Genomic DNA, 21,558 nt, shown 5'->3' on the forward strand with positions numbered 1-21,558 from the left:
CAGTGCAAGTGGTTTTAGTTATCTTCATTTGACATTTTGTTAAATAACATATTGTACAGTTTGCAATATTTACTCAAACTTTTCATGGCAAAAACAAGTAACATTTTAGGAATGCAACTGAAATACACACAGCACAATGGAGGAACATACTGTACACTTCCAAACGTAAACATCGATTTCCAGTTGACACCTGAGCTCCCTAAGTCATCATCATAAAATATATCATAAACCTATTTATAAGCCATGTCTACACTTTCACGATATATACAATAATTGTGTAATACATTTATTCTGAGGTACTTTCAGTTAGTTACAGTTCAGGTTTAGTTCAACACATACTTGTATGTACAACCAGAAAAAGACAGGAAACTAAAGTAAACATCGAACACCAACATGATTCTCGCATGAAACATGACATGGTCACATCATAGATGTGAGAAAAGATATTGTGACATTTCACTCAAAACCCCATATGTGAACCTCACTCTGGTGCTAGAGGACAAATCTTGTCTGTATGAAATTTGACGGCAATCCACAAAATAGTTGCTAAAAGATTTCAGTCTGAAACAAAGTCGCCATAAACTGTCACTATGAAGTAAATGAAATAGAACTAAATAAGAAACTAAAAATAGATGCAATGAAATAAACTGTCCCTACAATACAATTAATGAAAGTGAATCGATGTTGCAACATATATATTGTGGACTAATAATGGAAAACATCTGGTCCATTAGTTGTACAAAAAGTAAAAAGTAAAATCTGTTAAGTGAGTCGGACAAAACTAAAAGCTTGTGATCTGAGATAAATTACAAGCGGAAGCTTTGGTCTCTTCTTAGGAATCTTATCCGGCAGAAATTTAGCAAAGTGTATGCCCCTTATAAATCTGTCATAGACAGGATAGGATTGTCTCATATGTGGTTTATGCTATATTTTCCTCCTCTGTGACTACAGCGCATGACAACTTGGCCTTGTCATTAAAGTTTTTACCACTGATCCTCTGAACAACATGGCCATTAGGTTAAGTGCTTGGAATCCTCTTGTGTAACAATCCCTTTTAATAAACTTCTCCTGTCTTATAGGACACAGCTTTTCTCTCAACTATCTATTGCTTAACATCAGAGGGAAAATGCCGGCCAAGAGTGTAATTTTCTTTTTTTCTTTTCTTTTCACTTTTTTAGTGATCACAAAGACAATTTTCAATCCATTCAGTAACTGAGTTATAGTAATTCAGATTTTGTTTTTTTAAATCTCAATAACGCATTACATCTTGGTATGAAATGTCTGTGTGACACTGGCCTTGTTAATACTTGCCATTGAAAGTGGCATCTGCCAGTACAATGGCCAGTACAAAGTTCCTCCCTGTTCAAAGCTACCTAAACCTAAAAGTGTCTGTAAAATGGCAACACTGCTTTGTTGTATTTTATATTGGCTATTAATTCTTAATAAGAATATTTTTTTCAACCTATTCACTGAATAGGTGTGGTGTTTTCATGATGGTTTCAGATGTTTTTCCAGCCTGGCGAAAAAACAGATAGTGGTTGAGATTAAAATGAGCAAATATTAACTTTAATACTAAACTGTCATACTGACATTTAGTACACTGTACATTCAGTACCTATAGAAAAAACAAAGAAAGGAGTCAGCTTTCAAAAGGCAGAGAGGTGCTCTTGACACGCTGATGCCCGCCGTGTTGTGGGGCTGCATTTGGTCAACATTGTGATTTGTGTGCTGAAGTTGTTGCCATTGCTGCCAATGGATGGCTGTTGGTACTTAGTGTCAGAACCCAGGAACCTCTGCAGCATCCATCTGCGCCACTTACGCTTAATCTCTGACTGCACCTGCAAGAAAGATGAAGAGGTAGACAAACAGGACAAAGAGGGGCCGATAAAAGTGCATGACACACAGAAAGGGGAGGTGAAGTGAGATTTAGGCTACCGACATAAAAGAACAGTCAATATCCATAAAACAGTTTTTTTTTTTTGTTTAAATTAACTCACCTCTCCATTCAGAAAGCAGTACAAAACCGCAACAACAAAACCCTGTTGAAGAGAGAAGTAGATAAAACCAAATGCCAAATAACAGCTGTTGCTGAAAAGAAATACCAGTGTGACAGTACAGCTGTGGAAACACTTAAAATGTTTGCGGTGAATAATAGTCGTAAGATTACGACCAACTTCAGACCCAGACAGGAGGTTAATCATTTGAATCTCTGGGAATATTTTTATGGAGATATCATTCTAAGCTAAAACTGTTGTAAACGAAGAATACTTTCCATTGCTAGGTTTCCATCATTGAACTTGGCACTCAGCGTTTACATTCAGATTAATGCTCAGTAAATCAGTAACCTCTTCATTCAAGTATGTAAAGTAAAAGTTGTCCAGTATAACAGTCATTTGCTTAATCAGGCAAATGATCTTCATGTAACCATTTTAAAGTGCCATTACTATAAATCTATTTCCCTTTTGTTTTCTATCTGGTGACATACATGTGCAACCAATTTTGATGCAATTCTTTAGATAGGATGTAGGTAGGATTGCTTCTGTCTTTCTTTTGGAAAGTTGTAATGTTGCCAACCACCTGCCTCATCTACTAGATTACCTGAAATGATCCCAGAATAAGATCGAATACCATCCTGATTTGTGAGTTGATGTGGTCAGGGATGAAGGCAAAAAGTATGTAGTTTATGCCAAACAGAGGTATCAACAATAGTGTGGATTTAGCCAGTCTCCTGAAAAAAAAAGAAGAATTAAAAAGTGAAGAGAAGTATGAACAGTCAAAAGCTATAGTACAGCCAACAACATGATGTTTGAAAAAAAATTATTTATTCTATGTCACCAGATAGCAAATAACTGTAACCAACACTAGGATTAAGCATTGAAAAACCTACGAATATTGATTGGATTCCTTTCTTCCAATGTCAGGACAGTTCATCTTTTGTCGCAGAATCCGGATTATACAGATAAAAAGGAAAGAGTTCACCTGTTTAAAAGGTAGCAGATAGATTAATATGACTGCATAACTCATAAATCATGGTAGGCTGCTGAAGAATGAGGTACCATGACTCACCAGTATGGTGACTAAAATGGGGGTTTTGATGATCCACCATGGCCTGTCATCAATCATATCCCAGCAGCTGTCAGAACAGATAAGGTGGTAAATACAAGCTAATTTTAAAAACAAAGAGAGAAAAAACGGTACAATAAAACAAACGTTTAATCTGCAGGTACAACAGTGAAAAAACTCTGATGCAGAAATTATCTTGGTTCACTTATCGCTAAAGAAAATTGGTTCCTTTATCGCTAATTCATTTTCATTTCAATTTGACATGAAAAGAGATGTGTTCTAGCAGATTTAGCTTTTAGCTCATTTCTATGTGCATTTCCTTGACGTAAAAACATGATACAGTCCCTTTAAATAGTATATGTATATTTATTTAACTTCAAAGTAGAATAACCACATTAAAATTAAACTACATAAAATCCACTAGACTCATAGTTTATGGTCAATTAAGTGGACTGTGTACATCAATATTTAGCAGTACCAAAACTAGAGTTTCTCTATAAGGAGGTAGCTTTTGCCTCATAGGTACTCATAATTACTAATAACTTAAATACAACTAATGAAAGTGCATTTCTAAGTTATAGGAAACTAGTAGAAAAAGTAAGTAAATTTAGCTAAGGCTGGTTGTGGCTGTCTCACTAGCTTACACATAGGGTAACATGTACACAAAACATTATGACTACTGACAGGTGAAGAGAATAACACTGATTATCTTGTTACAGTGGTGCCTGGATTTGGGTGGGATATATTAGGAAGTAAACATTTTGTCCCTGATGGATTGAGTGACTTTGAAGAGGACCAGATTGTCATGGCTAGATAATTTAGTCAGAACGACTCCAAAACTGCAGCTCCAGTAGGATGTTTGCAGTGCCATGACTACAAAAAATGGTCCTGAAGGAAAACTGGTGAACCGGTAAGAGGCTCATGGTCACCAAGGCTCGCTGACACACATGGGAATCAAAGGCTGGCCTGTAAAATCTGATCCTGTAGAAGAACAACAATAGGTCAAATTGCTGAAACAGTTTAAGCTGCAATGGGCATGTGAGTATCAGAACTGAACCACAGAGCAATGGGAGAAGGTGGACTGTTCTGATGCATCACATTTACACAAGTAGGTGGAGGCAGTGTGCTGCTGGGAAACATGGGTCTTGCCATTCACCTGGAACACCATGTTGACCCTTTTGTAGAAACAGTATACCATGATAGCAGTGGCTTCTATCCGCTGGATAATGCCCCTGCCACACTGTAAAAATGGAATAAAGACTTTGAGGTGTTGACTAAGCCTCCAAATTCTCCAGGACTCAATCCAACCAAGCATCTGTGAGATGTACTAGAAAAACTAGTCCAAACCATGGAAATACTGTCTAGCAAATTACAGGACTTCAAGGATCTTCTACTGATGGCTTGTCCATGCCTTGATAGGCCAGGGCTGTTTTGGCAGCAAAAAGGGGAACTACTTAATATTAGGTGGGTGGTCAAAATATTATGGCTGATTGGTGTAGCTTTCCCTCTTTAGCTCCCATCGACAATCCATTACTAATATTGTAGCTATTTCTATAACTTAAAACATGTCGTCCTAATGAAAATTACAGCATTGTGGCCTTTTAAGGTAGCATGGTCATACTCAGCTCTTGTTGTGGTCATTTCTTTGCATGTCACAGATTAATAATTCCCCCAAACCTCCACTGAGAACTACTATTAATCAACCCCCTATCATAGATGTTATTTCTTTTTGTAAATATGCATTTGCAGTCATATGTCTTCCTGACAGGGAAAAAAGCCTGAATTTAACCCATTTTAATCTAAACTGAAAGCGGTGATGATAACTTCACTATAATCAACATAATTAAATTATGAATAACCCACCCAGGATCTTTTAAATAAGCCTTCGTAATCACCCACGCTGAGATAAAGATGGATGGAGCACCTGCAAACAAACAACATGCAGAATTTGTAGTAAATTATTTCAACATTACAATAATCTCTAGAGAGAAACTATCAATTATGTCCACTTTGTTCAAACAAACATTCAATAAATGTAGGAGATTCAGCCAAATATGACAGTGAGGTCTGAATGTGTGTACACTATTTTAATCTTTTGGATGATTTTATAGCTAAAGGAATATTGCATTTTGGGTATGTTTATTATTTTTAACATGACTCATAATATGTGCTCTGTGCCAATATTGGCTCATCCTGGGTAGCTGCAGGAAAGTCGCATGCCTGTTCAATTTTACTCCTGGCAGACACAACATTTCAGGTCTATTTATGGAGTTACACTATTGGTGTAATGGAAAAACGAACATGAGAAATTTGTAGAAGGGTTGTTAAATACACATTTCAAATACATGTAATACTGGGATTTTAATACTATGGGGCCAAAATACATATTTGAAAGGGGAAGATAAGTAAAATAGGTTTAAGACTAAAACATGAAGGAAGGGCTCAGCCAAAATGTGGAGTACATTTTATTTGATACAAGCTTGAAAGTGCTTACTCGCTGCTAAATTGAAAGCCTAGAGCCATTAAAAAAAATAAAAACCCAAGCCTAAATTCTGTCATAGGATGTATTTGTTAATTTAGCTGTTTTCCTATAAAAAGCAGCTAAACATGGTTGTAGGTATGCCTGGATAGTGTGAATGGGTATGATTAACATCCTGTTATCAATATTGTATTATTAACTTAATGTATTGTGTTAGAAATGATGGTTCTATGTTTGTGCAGCAACATAGAACCTAAAGAGTGGCAGCCAGCTGCTGCTGCTTGTCTAAAACTGCCAACAAGTCTCATTCAAATGTAAATGGAAGAAACACTTTTTTCTACTGTACCTTACTTACTAATTGAATTGCATATGATCATGTTTGTTTCGGGCTGAACTTGTGTGAATCACATGAATATGACAACATTTGGCACAGCAGCCAGCACGTACCCCAGCCAATCAGGATGTACCACCAGAAGTACTTCCTCTCAGAGAAGAAAGAGACAGCTAACAGAGCGTGGAGATAGAGGCCCTCCACCAGCAGCCAGAAGTAACTTGCCATGACCCCATACTGGAAGAAGACCACCACTGCCCTGCAGCCAACCTACAAAACAACCAGGATGTTAGTGGCAGTGTTAATATCAGTAGTGTTAATATCAGCATAAAATAGAAATTTTGTTTACATTGGTTATGTTATTTTACAGATTCTACTTTACCAGTCTAAAATTAATCTATATTCAAAGTGTATTTGCTCTTCGAGTTAATGGTTATAGCTTAAGCTCCTTGTGCAAAGATACTGTTGTTGAATGCTCAGTAATCAGACAACTCATCTGCAACATTTACTGAATACCTTAAAACAAGATATTTTCCCAAGAAATGTCAACTGAAGTGATAACCATGGGGTAAGATCATAATATGAAAAGACTCTCCCTTTTTTTTTTTTGATTGCGTAGGCAAAGAAATTTTATCTTGTAGAGAAATGTAGTCTCACTTTATAGGGACACTCCAATATGATATATATTGCACTTCCACAAAGTTAGAAAACACAGAAAAAAGAGAGTAGGAAGAGATGCTGGGTAGTTTAACTAACTAACACTTAACTGTTTGATTAGTTCCCGGGTGAGCTGAAGCTTTTTAATTCAAGAGACTGGCTTATCACTTGAAATTTGACAAGCTAAATACTACTAAAAACTAGAAAAATATTGAAGTACTAGGTAAATTTCCAAAAAATAGATTTGTGTTCCTTTTGTTCTACAACAATCACGTGGGCTACATCATTCAGTTAAAGCATTTTGTTTTAGAACTCCGTAAACTTTAGTACATGAATTCCAGTAACCTAGTGACAGTGACCTTTCTCCAGCCTCTATTTTTTTAACTGACATGTAACAGAAATAGAGAGTGGATATAACCTTTAGAACACAGATTTCTCTGCCAAGTAAATCTAAAAAGGTTTTTAAGCAGATTTAATAGTAATGTCAAATGAGGTTTATTCCCTTTAATATGATGCGTTCTACAAAAACCTGTGTCATTTAGAAGCAGTTCTAGCAGCTGGGTTTGGACCAGAACAACCTGCCTACACTAAAGAGGAAATATCCAAACTCATCCTTTAGGAATCAGTAGTAACAGATGTGATTTACAATCTGCTGATCTAAACATGTCTGCTAATAAAGCGCTGATTTAAACTGGAGAAAGATTAGAGAACACATCACTGATGCTAGTGACCAATCCAATAAAAATAAAATAGCCATATTATATAAAATCCAAATGCCCAGTCCAGATACTTATCTAATTGTTTTCTTACATTAGCAGTTAAGATATTGTCAGTGTGATAATGTTGTTGAGATGAAGTGGTTAAAATATCAAAACTCTGAATGTGATTTATTGACAAAAGCTGTCTACAGTTCAGGCTTAATGTTCCGCAAACAGAAACTCTCACAACATCCTGCCGGACAGGAATCACTTGGCAAACACAGTTACACCCAGAAGCACTTGAACCTTAGCAAGTTAGGTAAACTCCAACACAAAGCATTAAATTCAGTAAAGTCTGAGTGGATAATTAAATAGATGAAGCCTCAGGTAGGGACGGAAAGCAACAGCCAGCTGCTGCTCTTACGTCAGATGGAATGGATAACTTGATCTATGATTCAGGACTTTGGATTATACAGTTGAGAAAATTAATAAACTGTAGTGCTTTGCTAATAAAATGGACACGCTGGCTGGTACAGCGTACTCACAGATGACTGGCAATTGTCCGTCTCCCCAACCTCGTACAGAATCACGTCCTTGATAAAAACAGCCATGGCTTTCAGGATAAAAGATACAAACAGATGCATGTGGATGTAGTTTCTTGTGCAGTGCAGCTTCCTGAAGGAGAAACCAAATAAATTGATAACTAATTAAAGACCCTGAATGAGCTTTTTATGTGACCTATCCTAAAAATTATCTGATAAGTGTGTGTTTTTGGCATATGTTTAGAATAAATATCAACACAGTATTCACAGGAAACCACAGGCTGAGTTTACAGAGCTAAACAAAGAATGAGGGAGAGAGTGGTCATAGGTGCTTTCATTAAATAACCACTGACTTTTGATGTGCTCACAGCATTGCTATGTAAATGCCACGCTACATCATAACCCAGCAAAAGTCAGGGCAAGCAGCTGTATCGGTTTCATACTTTACACTCCTGCAGTTTGACAGAGGGCAGGCACAAATGTGAAAAACATTGAAAAGACATTCAGCACAGAAGTAAATAAGAACTACTGAGGGGTTTTTTTGGAAAGAAAATGTCACTAATGTAAATTCTCTCATCTGGGTGTTTTCAAACAAATGCCTTTTTGATGAGCTTATGATTGGGGCTAAATTGTGTAAACCTATCAGGCGAGTCATCACTGCGGGATGGGTGCGCTGACACGCAGCATCAACCAGCTGCCTGAACAACACGCCTGTAGCTAACCATAAACAACAGGCACTTTTCACATCCTGTGCCTCTGCTACACACTTCTAACCTAAACGAGAGGAATAAACATGTTCCATGTTGTTTAGCCTATAAAACACAAACACTCCAGAAGCAAGCACACTCAGCTGAACATGGTGTGTAGCTTAATGGTAACCACTTAAACGCATCGTAATGATCAGTGCTGCATCATGCCAATATGCACACGCACGCCTTTTCTTTGTAACCTCAGGACTGTAGGTCAAAAGTGAACTTCCTCACTTTATGCCTGCAGTGGCACTTTGTTTGAGGAATGCTGCAACGGCAGACAATGTCCAATTTGAATGACTGGCAGAAAATGTTGCAGTCACATCACTCAAGTAACATCACACAGTAATAGAGGAAATGTGATATCAAATTACGCAGTGTTATTATGCTAAATGATGTAAACGTTTGTGGGATTGTCTTTATGCTAGGATGCTCAGTAGCATTTTGATGGATCTGCTTACCGAAAAAAACACAGTATGATGATGGCGATCATCAGAGAAATGAGCGACACACTGTGACCAATGGTGTAACCTACTTTGACAGCGGTGAAGAAATCTCCCTGTGAAAACATACATTGGTAAACTCAGTAAAAACACATCATCTGGACCTAGTTTGGCATTTAACTTGAAGGCCCAGCAGGAGCAGAAACGTGAGGATGGAAGGTTTTGATTTATGGTTGCCATATACTGACCGCATTTTGATCCATGGTGTTGTTGGGATTGTACCCACAGTCCATTATGTAGGAGTCTATGCTGATCGAAGTCCAGCCATCCTCACTGCAGGTCCTTGACACGTTGCCTAACAAGCATATGAAGGACAGAAAGAACACTGAATATTACTCTGAGAGAAATACAGTCCATTATGTCTGGTAGCTTCAGTGTGTTTCAGAAGTAATGTGTTATGATACTGCGTATGTGTGTTGTGAGAGACGAACTCCACATCTATTCACACTTAATTATGTCACAGAGAGACATATGTGTCTAACTGGAATCATCCCAAATGCTAAAAGGAAATCAAAGGAATGGCTGAAGAGAACCAGGTCCCATTTTTATTTGCCTCTATCCATTTCTTAATTATTCTAAGGCTGCATGCTCACCAGGAGCTCAACAGTCAAACAGTAAGACTTTAATCTCTGTAAATCTCTGTAGTACTCTATACCCTTTTTTTTTTGTCTTTCGGCTTATCCTGTAAGTTGCCACATTTTTATGACGGATGCCCTTCATGAAGCAAACTTTCCCCACAGACCTTTTCCTAGCAACCTTTCCCTGGGTCAGTAGGCAGCCACTCTACCAACTGAGCCACTTCCACCCCTTTAGAGTACAGTACCCTACCCAACTGTATTTGCTGTACACTAGGGTAATGTACTAAGAACACTAGATGCACTAATGCTGCCTTACAAAGTTAAGGTAGCATTATACAGAGCAGTCAAAAGAACTAAACATGGTAAAATAAAGCTCGCAGAGTAGAGCTCCGCAGAACGGTGTGAAACAGTGAAACTGACTGGAATAAAATTTTGTAGAGCTTATTAGAATAAAGCTCTGAAGAGAAGAGTGCAGTTGACAAGAGAACAGTTCAAGAAAGCTACCTTACACACAAGCAAATTGTTATGTATCACAGTATATTAGAGCTCAGTAAATTAAAAGAGTACAGTAAAGGAGAATAGAACTCTGTATGGTAGTATGGTAGGTTAGAACTTTGTGCAGCAGACAAATATTTTCAGGGCGTCTTAGAGCATTAGAGTACAGCTTGATAGAGCAGAGCTCAGCTGAAAGGAAAAAATAGATCTTAGCAGGCTATCATTCACTAGAGCTGTAAAAAGTACAGTGCAGTAGACTTGAGTTCAATAGAGTAGGAAAGAGCATTGTTGAGTATATTTAAGCAGTCTAGAGCTTAGTAGAACTAAGTAGAACTGTGTATGAAACAGTATAGTAAAGTACCACACAGTACAGAGTTCCGTACATTAGAACACTATAGACTTCAGTTAAGTCAAATATAGTATTGCAGTGTATAGTTTAGCAGTCTTAGAGCCCTGAAGAGTGGAGTAGAAGTCTAGAGGCTAGAGATCACTAGAGGTCTAAATAGACTTGGGCTCACAAGAGACGGACATCAAGACGTCAAATAAACACAAATTAAAAACACATAAAAAGTAAGTAAAAAAGTGAGTGGATGTGTATTTACCTTCTTGACTTGCATAATATACAGCATCTTAATAAATAACTTAATAAATAACAATAAGCACATCACAAAAAGGTAAAGTTGTTATGTTAGCAATTTAATAGCATTTTTAATGTTTCTGTCATTTAAGATCAGATCATTGTTCCCTTGCTTTTTAACAAACTGCCCAGAGTAAATAGTGCTATGTTTGAACAGTTATTCCTATAAATGTGCATCACTTGAACCACATGGTAATGGGACTTGCTGGTAGCCCAGTTAAGATGCAAACCGTTAAACTGAAACGCCTCAGATTTTAATTTCCGTCTACGGAATTTGTAGAATATCATCCCTATTTATCTTCCCATGTTTCTTATCTATGTCTGTGTCAACACAAATAAGGATTCAGGTGCTCACCTAATTCTGTTCCACACAAATACCTATTATAATTTACTGCACCACATTTGAGTACTGTTCCAATGAGGCACTAATTATTAATGACTGAAAACCTGTAATTTTGTTCATTTCCAATTGTGCAATATTTATTTGTAGCATTTCCACATCACTGTTCCTGTTAATAAAGACAAGAGGCTGTGTGTGTTGGTGACAAATTAATTTGTGTCCTGAGTGTTATAGTAGGTATCAGAATGTAGGACATTCCTCACATTTCTCAAGGATATTGCTCTACAGCAACTATCAAATGTAGACAGAGTTGAGAAATATCAACAAACTAAAGTCTTAGAATGTATTTGGCATTAAAACATAGACCACTCACAAATACCTGAGTGGCGTATTTCAGAGAAGATGGAGGCTTAGCCTCCTCACACAACGTGACAAGACACAAAGGAAATGGTAAGCCCCTGCTGTTTTTAGCTCATGCCACTACTGGATTTCGTTTGTTTAAGGGATTGCCAAAAGAATGCTTTCATCATTCCCAGAAACACGACTGCAAGGTTTTTCATTGTCATGCGTGACGAAACAAGCTCAAACAAGTTCTTTAGACTTTTCTGTTAATGTTGTATGTCAAATGCTTTGTCCGTCCTAATTTTAGGGAACATTTATATTAGCAAGCAATGACCAGCTCCAGCTGAACTGGATATTATGACACGTAGGTGCAGCCATTGATAGCCAGGCACTCAACCAACTAGGAAGAGTTCATAAGAATGGCAAACTCTATATCAGCTGAATTTATGACTTGACCCTGAGTATCTGTGGCGCCACATTTTGTAATGCTTGTTTTTGTGTGTGTGTCTTTTTTAAATAAATGGTTCAGGATGTGTCAATAACCATCTTTCACAAGCAGCATTGAATCCATTTGAAAAGAAACTAAACTGAGACGATGATATGCTCAAATAAATGTGCCACTTCTTAAAAAGATACATCATAGCTATCCAAACATGAGATTATGAAATAGATATGAACAAACGAAAGAAGCACAGAGAAAAGGCTAGTTTCTCAGATTGTAAGGTTCACATTTTTACCCTTCTAAAACAGTAGTTCCCAATGCACTAAATCCCAGACCTTTCACCAGTGCTTGATTAAGTCCTCCTTACAGGACCTGAGGGCAGAGCAGGTTTAACCAGCAGACCCTTTACTGATTAGGTGATTTACTGTCAGATTGATTTCATTCACATTGTGCACTGCAGGTTACTTATCATTCCCTCATCTTTCTTTTCGAGCCACTTTGCTTCATCCCGGGCCCTTCACAGTTGGGGTCTGTTGATGCTGTTAACCTTTGACATGTTGGTGAAATATACCTCTGCTGCCTTTAACCCCACAGATCTGGTGATTCATCATCTGGCCTCTCTGTTTTCCCTCGAGTGCACTACTCTCTCAGGTCACACTATTTCCCATCTGGATTACATCACAACTTCCCAGAAAGCCCTGCACTGAACCTTCCCATGCTGAAGATAAATCTTTTGGTTTAAGCAATATAACCACTGTGTAGATTATAGGGGCTGGCACACCCTCACCATATTGCAGTTTGGTGCTTTGATTCCTGGGTAAGTAAGATACTGAACCCCATGTTAGTTGCTCATGCGGCATCAGGCCACCTGCTTAGCAGCTCCCCATTGGTGAGTGTGTGATGTAAAGCACTTTGGGTAACTATAAGGTAGAAAAGCATTTTATACATGCATACCATTTGTTTTTTAATTGTAATAGTACTATAGCAACATACACATAACCAAAGACAGGTATAACCTTGTCAAGCATTCTTATTAGGGGACCATGTAAAATGGCTTTGGGAACTGGTTCTCATTGATGAAATAGCAAATGTAAATTTCAGATTTTACGCCTTTGTCATTATTATTTACACATCATTTGTGGCTCAGGAAAACTGTAAAGTTGGTCTAATCTTATGTGAATTCATCACTATGACTGATATATTGTCCCCATACAAAGGATCCAGTAGACATAGTAGTCTAAGGTGTCTGCTCCTGTAAAGGGACAGGGCTACAAATCAATGCTTGCTAAATAGAAACAGCTACATCAACTTTTACAGCATAATTACACTGTGGGATATCAGCATGGTAATTAATGACAAACGGAGATCAAGGGGGAATAATGGCAGGAACAACAGAACAAACATATGGCAATTTAGTAACCAATTCCCAAAAGCGTGATTTCCCTTAAACATAATTACTGCTATGTCCCTGTGAGGCTCAAATAAACAAAACGTGTCTTTGATGGTTGGATGCTATCACAATGGGAAATGGTTTGTGACTCAGCAGTGTGTTGATGCAGTATGATATGGGGTAAGATAAAAACAACAGGTGAAATAAGGGACGAGAATGGCATTATAAGTACAAGCCACAAGTCTGCTCAGCATACCTCAGAGTTTGTGTTTCTGGGCTCGAACATGGACAGTGATGGTGATGATGTGTGACAAATATTCAAGAACAAAATTTAGGAAAGCATACGAATCAAAGATTAAGAAAATGTAAAGGATAAAACTGGATTACTGTCATTCCTTCACATATCATAAGTCTTACATGCATGAATTGGCAAATTAGAAAGTTAATTTAAGGCAGTAAACTCGTTTTATATATATATATATATATATATATATATATATATATATATATATATATATATATATATAAAAAATTTTATATATATTTTCATATATATTTCACAATTAAAATTCTGTAATCATAATTTGCCAGTTTCAACACAGTATTCAACTCTTTAGCTGCTAAAGGCTCCACCACACTCACTAACAAGTCACTAAGATTGTCTAGTTGCTGCTCTTTGGTTTACTTAGTTAATCTATTTATATTTCCCCTTTTTCTACCCACTGGTCTCACTGTCTATCATTGGACTGCTTTTCTTTTTGGATACTGCAGGTGTAATCCACTGACTGTATCTCTATTCATAAGTTGATGTAAACGGGTTACTCCTGACTTTTACATAATGTAAAATCTACCTTAATTTGTCTGCCAAAAGGTGCCACAAATGTGACTGCTGATCATCACACAAATTTACACAAACTATTCGGTGAACTTAATCCTTACGTGTCTGGATGTCCCCGGAGAAGTAGAAGAGATATTTGGGGCAAGGGATGGTAATCACCTCTCCAATGTCTGCACTGGGCCAGCAGGTGATCTTGTCCCATGTCCCACTGCATCCTGAGCAAGGGACACAGAGAGGGGGGGGACCAAAAAATTGGCATGGTTATATCAGTCAAACACAGAAATACCATAAAAGAGAGCAAACATGGTGAAACAGAAAGTGTCATGAATGTAGTGCAGTGACAAACAGAAGCCTGATTAGGGCAAAGGTGGAGGACTGAAGTTGCCATGGCAGCCAGAAGTGTAAGCTCAGGTCAGCTGTTGTTGTGGCCCTGGGTTCAAAACACTGCCACATGACTAATAAAACAGCCCCATCTTTTGTTACATGCTGTTATTTGAATTCAACAGATCACTGTGACTTTGCACACAGATGTTCGGTCTGAGGAGGCAGAATCAGGTCACAGCAGCACTTTTTAAATCTGAAAGTCCTCAACATATTCGCATACTAAATAAAAACTGTTTACCAGGTGACAACCGCAACATCGCTGCAAGTATATAGCCCCACTTACTTCAAATGGAATAAATAGCCAGAAAAGTGAAGTAAAAAGATTTCAATGTTTAATGACACTGTGTGAAAGTCAACAGTCTCGTAACACTGGGAGTAAGTAATAACAAGGTTTTAGTTACACACATTGGTAACAGAGGCTCAGTGAAGCACAGTTATCTCACTGAAGAATTGATTTGTGCACTGCATGCTGTGAAAATGCAACAACATCGTTATCACCATCTAGTTTAAGCCTCATCAAAAATAAACTGAAAAAAACATCATATAACTGCTTTTGGGCACCTAATATAAATGTATTATATAAATGTATATACATTTCATGAACATTAGAGATAAAATGTGATCAGGGGTGTAGTTTAAAACTGAACCTGCTCACAGGTGATTTAGGGCTGGCTTAAACGGCAAAACAGTGCTCAACCAGGGTGTAACTCAAAGCCACAGACAAGGTCTGAACATCTTTGGAGCTCATTGTGTTACCTTGACCAAATCCCACTTGTCGATTTAGCAAATTAGGATGAGACTGAGTAAGTACAGCCAAGGACAAGGAAGTCCTGTGGAATACACACAAATAAACGACATACCTGTGGTTTTGTTCTCAATCTGAGCCTCACACGAGTGTCTCTCCTTGTCTAACTCTTTCTTGATGTCACACATCTGACTCTGCACTGCAAATACCTGCAAAGAGAACATTTTAAACGTTTTTCCCTGTGTATCTGTTAGGCCACAGTGACATTTAAACAATGCAAGTCAGATCAATTATCTATTAGGCAAATTTAGAAGAGTTCTACTGCAGGGGCTCTATGAGCAGTGCTTCACATATCAGGGGCAAACACATCTATTGTCTCCACCAGGGTCTTCCTGAGATGAGCTAAGCTGGGCTACCATTTAGCTCATCCGACAACCATCCAACACACACAGTAGTAGTGGTTCAGCTATCACACTATTTAGATTAGCAGGTTTCAAAACTAGAGGGAATCTTCAGGCCCGACTTGGTTCCATATGAAGCCAAATCCATGTCAATATACCAGCAGAGAATTTACAGGTCCTCTACAGGACAAGATTTATTGCTGTTACTTAGCAGGATGAGTCTCCCCTGTGTGGGCATTAATCAGACTGCAGGTATGTGCTTATAGTTAGCCAGAAAATAAGCCCAGATGACTCCAGCCTCTCAGCTCACTCAAGGTGGTTCCCTATTTATATAATCATATATATCCTGTTTACCTATGCTGCACATCTTGACTATGAATAGAGAATATATTATGATGTTGTCATTGAAGGCGCAGTGCTGTCTCCAGCTGAGCAAGTAAAAAAACAGGAAGAAAAGTTCCCCCACTTCATCGTCATCATCCATTTACATTCTCCACTGGCACTTTTCCTTTACACTGTTATCACTAAAACAGTCAGTGAGTGAGTACAAATGCTGTAGATGTAAAAAGCTAGTGTGCTTTTCTGGGGGATCTGACCTCCAACAGAATTCCAGCGTGATTCACACATTCTTCTCTGCAGGAGAAATCTGTGGATAAGGACACTGTAGAAATTACAGAAGAGAAGGGACAAAAGTGGACGTTGCCAGTCAAGTCACCTTAAGCTTAGTCATGAAAAGTAAAAGAAGTCACATAAAAGCAATTACAGTCCCCACTGTTTTGTTTGGTCCCTAATGTTATTTCAACAGATGTTGGTTTTTGCTTGTAGTGCCTGAATACTTCAGGAGATTGACACTCAAGGCAGAGACTGAATTTGGAGGTTAGAGACCGCATCAGTGAGGAAGACATTTTCTGATGTCACATTTTATAAAAGGTAACCCCAAGTTGAAATCATACTAAAAGCCTTACTAAACTAGTAAGGCCAAAATAGTAATAATTTCTTGCTTCATCTGCCTAGTAATGACATCCTTCTTTTCTCATCTTAACGGGGTCTGCTGACTGAGTCAAGCTGCGCATTGGGCCACAGCAGTGCGCCCCCCCCAGTTTTGGAAAGCAGGAGCGTAGGCATCTGTTTAGCTACACTCGTAGGCACCAAGCTGCTAGAAAGCTCTATAGGGTCAACCTTAAAGTGCCAAATTAGGCGCGTAAACTTGCAGACGAGTCGCATACTTTAAGACCTGCCCAAGTTCAAGTCATGAGAAAAGTCTGTGCGTGCTACTTACTGGTTCCAGCAACATGCAGAGGAGAAGGACGGAGATGAATTTTGAAATATCCACCAACATGTCAATCAAAGCAGTAAAACACTATAAGATACGAGATGAGATCATTAAGACAAAGAGTTGAGTATCTTGGGGTAATCCGCAGCAGGTTTGAATGGCTCCCCTTTGCGCGCTCTTACGCACTGGGTAAAGCGAATTGCTCCGCTCATGAAATCCTGCTCTGCTTCTCCTCCTCCTCCCACTCGGGCTTTACCTTGAACAACCAACAAGTAAAATATTATCTGTGGACGTCAGTAGACGAAGGCGTATACACGCAGCAACAAAGAAAGAAGGAAGCTGTATCCGTAAATTCAAATACAGCCACGATTCACCTTTTATTCAGCCTCTATTGATAAGAATGTTATTAATTATGTGGTATTAAACAAAGATCTATTTATAGTTACAGATGAAGAATCTGCATAAAATATGATACGTTTTTAAATATACGACGATGCATGGGTAAATATTTAACCTGTGGTTCCAGACTATTCTGACTTGTTACATACAATGTCTGTAGTAGTTAGAGCATTGTTTTTGATGCTATGAACTGTCAGCATCTTCACACCACTTGCACCATATTTCCCAAGTCTGCCATGTCCAAACAAACAGGATTATACTACAATCTTTGAATAACATGTCGCTCACAAAAATCCACTGAGCTAAACTGTCAAACTGTCCAGAAACTACTTAAAACAAGCTTCACCTCCATCAGCTATAGTAAAACTGTTGCTGTATGCTCATTGGTAACAACACTAATACATCAGTGCCTCAACTGATGATCAGATAATGTGAGACAGTATAGGTGAATCTTAAAATGATCAAAACATGACAACAAACATGAACTTGTCATAAAGGAGAGTCAACATTTATGTGACATAAGAAAGACAAAAGCATCTATCACTGGGTCATCAGCTTTACTGTACCTCACTGTGGGTTTCTTGACATTTAAATTATTTATTAGTTCAAACCATAGATCATAGAGACATTCAGGTGAACAATCTAGATACATGTTACACAAAACTCTGGCTCTTAGTTGTATTTCCTCAAGTGGAGCTCCAAGCTTACACTGTGCAGATAAGATAATGCTAGGAAATATGCTAAGAGCATGATGTTGGATCCAGCTGTGGAGTTAAAAAGCTGATAACTCATTTGAAACAGTGTGGAAAGAGTGAAAAACATCCCTGCTCACTCAAGAAGTTTTGAAAAATTGGTGAAAAACAAGCAAAGTGTGTCTTTTTTTCTGGTCACACTGCATTCATGCAGCAATGTGCACACTGGGAAAAGACAAGATTTCTATCATTTACTTGCAGCCTGATAACAATTCATGGAATCTGGCTTTGGTTTTTCATGCATTGCCTCTCATACCATGTGCTCTTACCATATGTTTTACTGGTGTGGATTTTCTATCACTGACTTATGAAGTGGCCGAAGCCTCAGTGAGTCCATGGGGCTTATTGAAGCTTTGATGGATGTCAGAGAAGTGTTCGTCTGGGCCGAATGTCAAATATTTGGGCTTTTTAGTTCTGTTGTAGAAATTTTATTATTTTGACTCTGACTAGAGTCATCCATCTTATTAATCTAATCAAAGGTTTCTTAGCATTGTCTACGCTAATATGCAATCACATTAGACATCTAAATGAGTTAATCGGTCAGAGATGTAAGAGATTAAGTGCATCTCAGTCGACATACTCTGGATTGTGTTATTACAGCAAAAACGTGACACCATTAATGTTTGCCATTCTCTTCTACCTGTTGGCTGTGGCGTTTTATTGCCTCCGTCTCCAAATTAGGAACACATTTCTCATAAACCTTGGTCATAAAAATCAACTTTTCTTCTGAAGAGGATAAAGGTATTTACATTGTTTTTTATTTACCATCTGTCTCCAGCTTACTGTGAGGTCAGCGACATCTGCCTGTTTTGCACTGTAAAGAAATCTGCAAAGTGACAAACACTTTGAAATATGTTGGCAATTAGAAGCTGTGATGCTCTAATGCAGAATTAATGTGGGAAGTGTTTATTGTGGGCAATTGCTATATAAATTTTTGCCTCTGACAAAAACTGGAACCTAACTTTGCCTTAAGCAGAAGCTGACGAGGATCGTTGATTCTTGTGGAGGCAAAGGTGATAATTATCACAATGCATCAAACTCATCAAAACCTAATGAAGATCAGAAAGAGCAGGGAGACCAAGAGAAATCCAAACCTGTTTGCCAAAATACCCCAATGACACTGTTCATAAATCCAGATTCTTTTCAAAAATAACAGCTCTGTTTTGATTTGTTACTAAATCATTTTTGATTATATTTTTTGGACATTGAAAGCATTTTTAAACCAATCAATGCCATCCATCATTTCAAATGGAAATGTGAAAGCCACAGAAACTGCAGTCAGACAGACAAATTGACTTGATGGTAGCATCACCCACAGGTCAGTTTAATTTTTAAAAAACAAAATCTCAACATACTGGATCATTAGTACAAACTGTGATTAGACATTTGTGGACGCTGATGTTAAAACCCTTTCTCTCTGGTAAACACCAGACTTATCTTCGGGCTCCACCACGCAGACATCTAAACCTTTGACGTTACTTGGCTTAAAGTCAGCTAGAACTTATATGCACCTCTGTGGGCTTCAAAAATGGACTGAGCTAAGCATCAGGACAAAGCTATAATGCTGGCAGAATCCCTTCTTTGATCAAAGTATTGTTCTTATTTCAACCGCAAAAGGCAGACTGGGTACAAGTACAAGTTCAGTTTCACAGAAATGTGGCTGTAGACTCATTCTAAAAACGTTTGTCCAGTTCTTTAAATCCATTTAAATAATGTTATGAATGTTTTAGATAGAAATGGTGGAATTTTCCTCTTACAAATGAGAAGTTCACCTAACAGGCCACAAGCTGAAAAGCTGAATGCTGGACCTCTTGTTTTCAAAGCCAGAAAGTGTCCATATGTCAAGGACTCTTACTGCAACTCTGTTTCCACTGATTCTCTAGCACACTGTGTCTAAACCAGTGTTAGGGAAATTAGTAGTTAGACCATCAAGGCTTTATGCTCTGAGAGGGAGGGCCAAATGGTATGTGCATCGTCAAAACCAATGACACAATGTAGATTCTGGGAATTTTTTAAAATAAGAATGACAACTATTACCTTGCTGAAAATGTTTCACTATGTTCTATTTTACTGTTTAGCAAAGCCACTGCAAATAGATAAAGCACTTGTGGTTCACAGCTGTTTTACAGTCACGTACTCTGGTATGATATTTGTGCCTGTGCCGCTGTAGAGCAAAATGAGTCTGTCAATGTCATCAGAGACATTTGATACATCGTGTTAGGGAAATTAGATTTGATGCTGCACTGAGGTTGAGCATGGTCCAATAATAAGAAAACTGACATCACTATTTTGAAGTGAATGTCATTTATGTTTTCAGTGAGTAGTCAAGGACAGATTGAAGAGGAATGAAGCAACATATGAATCAGGACGAACACTAAGTATAATGAAGGAATTAAAGGCGGCTCCAAAGCTTTCATACAGTATCTCTTTACTTTTCTCTTCTCTTCTCTACTCTAATCGTAAACATTGTTATATGTTGCTACTTCTGTGGAACTGAAGGGACCTGCAACGAAATACATCATAGCACGAAGAAAAAAAGGTCTGAACACAACGACAGGAGGAAATGTGACCGTGCACTTAAAAAAGGAGTGTATTTATAGTCCGCTACTGTTTGCCAAAAGGATATACAGTACACAGAGAAAAAGGAAGCTGGCAACGTTGGTGACATTTTACATCAGAAAAAGAAAATCATCAATCTGCTACACAAAATCATTATACATTTTCTCTCTATTAATACATTTATTTTGAAACCATACATATAAACCACCAAAAGAGTAGATCTGTGGTTTTCCTAATCACAGTATACTGGTGTTTTCTTTGACATGGGTTGATTTACAAGAGTGCAACTTCCTTTTAGGCTCTTTCGTCTATGAGAGTGGTGGAGCTTGGTCCTAAGCATTGTGTGTTTCACAGCAGTCATGGTGTTCAAGGTTGATACTTTTGATTGACTTTGGCCACTTCCAATCCCCATCCACACTACAAAAGCATACATAGCATGTAAAAAAATACTAATATATATAATATATATATATATATATATATATATATATATATATATATAATATTAGGTTAATAAAATTAAGCACACATTTTCCCGAATAGCCCTTAGCTGAGAACATATGAAGTAAAGAAATGCAGATATTGTGTTTTTAGTCATATCCAGGACTGCATGCTTGGCCTCACAAAAATTCCAGTTTCAAGTGTCCTGCATTCAGAATGTTACGTGATTAAAAGTCCAAGTATGTTAACATCAAAATTTACTTAAAGTAGCAAGAAACCTTTATGCTAAAAAATGGTTTTACTTAGGGTATTTTTAGATATTACTTAGCAATTTTAGGGAGGTGTAATTGAGTAAAGGATGTGTAAGGAGTATAGAATTGCTTCATCGCTTGATTTTCCCTCATTAGTGTCATAGTCTGGATGATATTCTGTTTTGTATTCTACTTTTTAAACTTTCTCAACTAAATCAGCTTCACTGTTGGTGTCATCTTCTGTTCATCAATGGTCTTCTCATTCTCAT

General features: G+C 37.8%; 1 protein-coding gene across 2 annotated transcripts; it reads right to left on the minus strand.

Moving 5' to 3' along the window:
- Positions 1-9: 9 nt before the first annotated feature.
- On the minus strand, positions 10-17,126 carry LOC137098704 (vasoactive intestinal polypeptide receptor-like). Of its 2 annotated transcripts, XM_067475221.1 has the most exons (14): positions 16,894-17,126; positions 15,329-15,422; positions 14,186-14,299; positions 9,211-9,317; positions 8,981-9,078; positions 7,774-7,903; positions 5,990-6,143; positions 4,927-4,987; positions 3,067-3,133; positions 2,888-2,979; positions 2,599-2,728; positions 1,998-2,039; positions 1,616-1,838; positions 10-1,516 (listed from the first exon to the last, which is right to left on the minus strand). In XM_067475221.1, exons 1-13 carry the CDS (start codon positions 16,951-16,953, stop codon positions 1,647-1,649), a joined length of 1,341 nt encoding a protein of 446 aa, XP_067331322.1. In that variant the 5' UTR covers positions 16,954-17,126; the 3' UTR covers positions 10-1,516; positions 1,616-1,646. The 2 variants fall into 2 exon arrangements, with proteins under 2 accessions (XP_067331322.1, XP_067331321.1); XM_067475220.1 differs by having other exon boundaries at positions 10-1,838.
- Positions 17,127-21,558: the final 4,432 nt, after the last annotated feature.

The sequence above is a fragment of the Channa argus genome, chromosome 14 (genome assembly GCF_033026475.1).
Source record: "Channa argus isolate prfri chromosome 14, Channa argus male v1.0, whole genome shotgun sequence".
In the NCBI taxonomy this organism is placed as follows: Eukaryota; Metazoa; Chordata; class Actinopteri; order Anabantiformes; family Channidae; genus Channa; species Channa argus.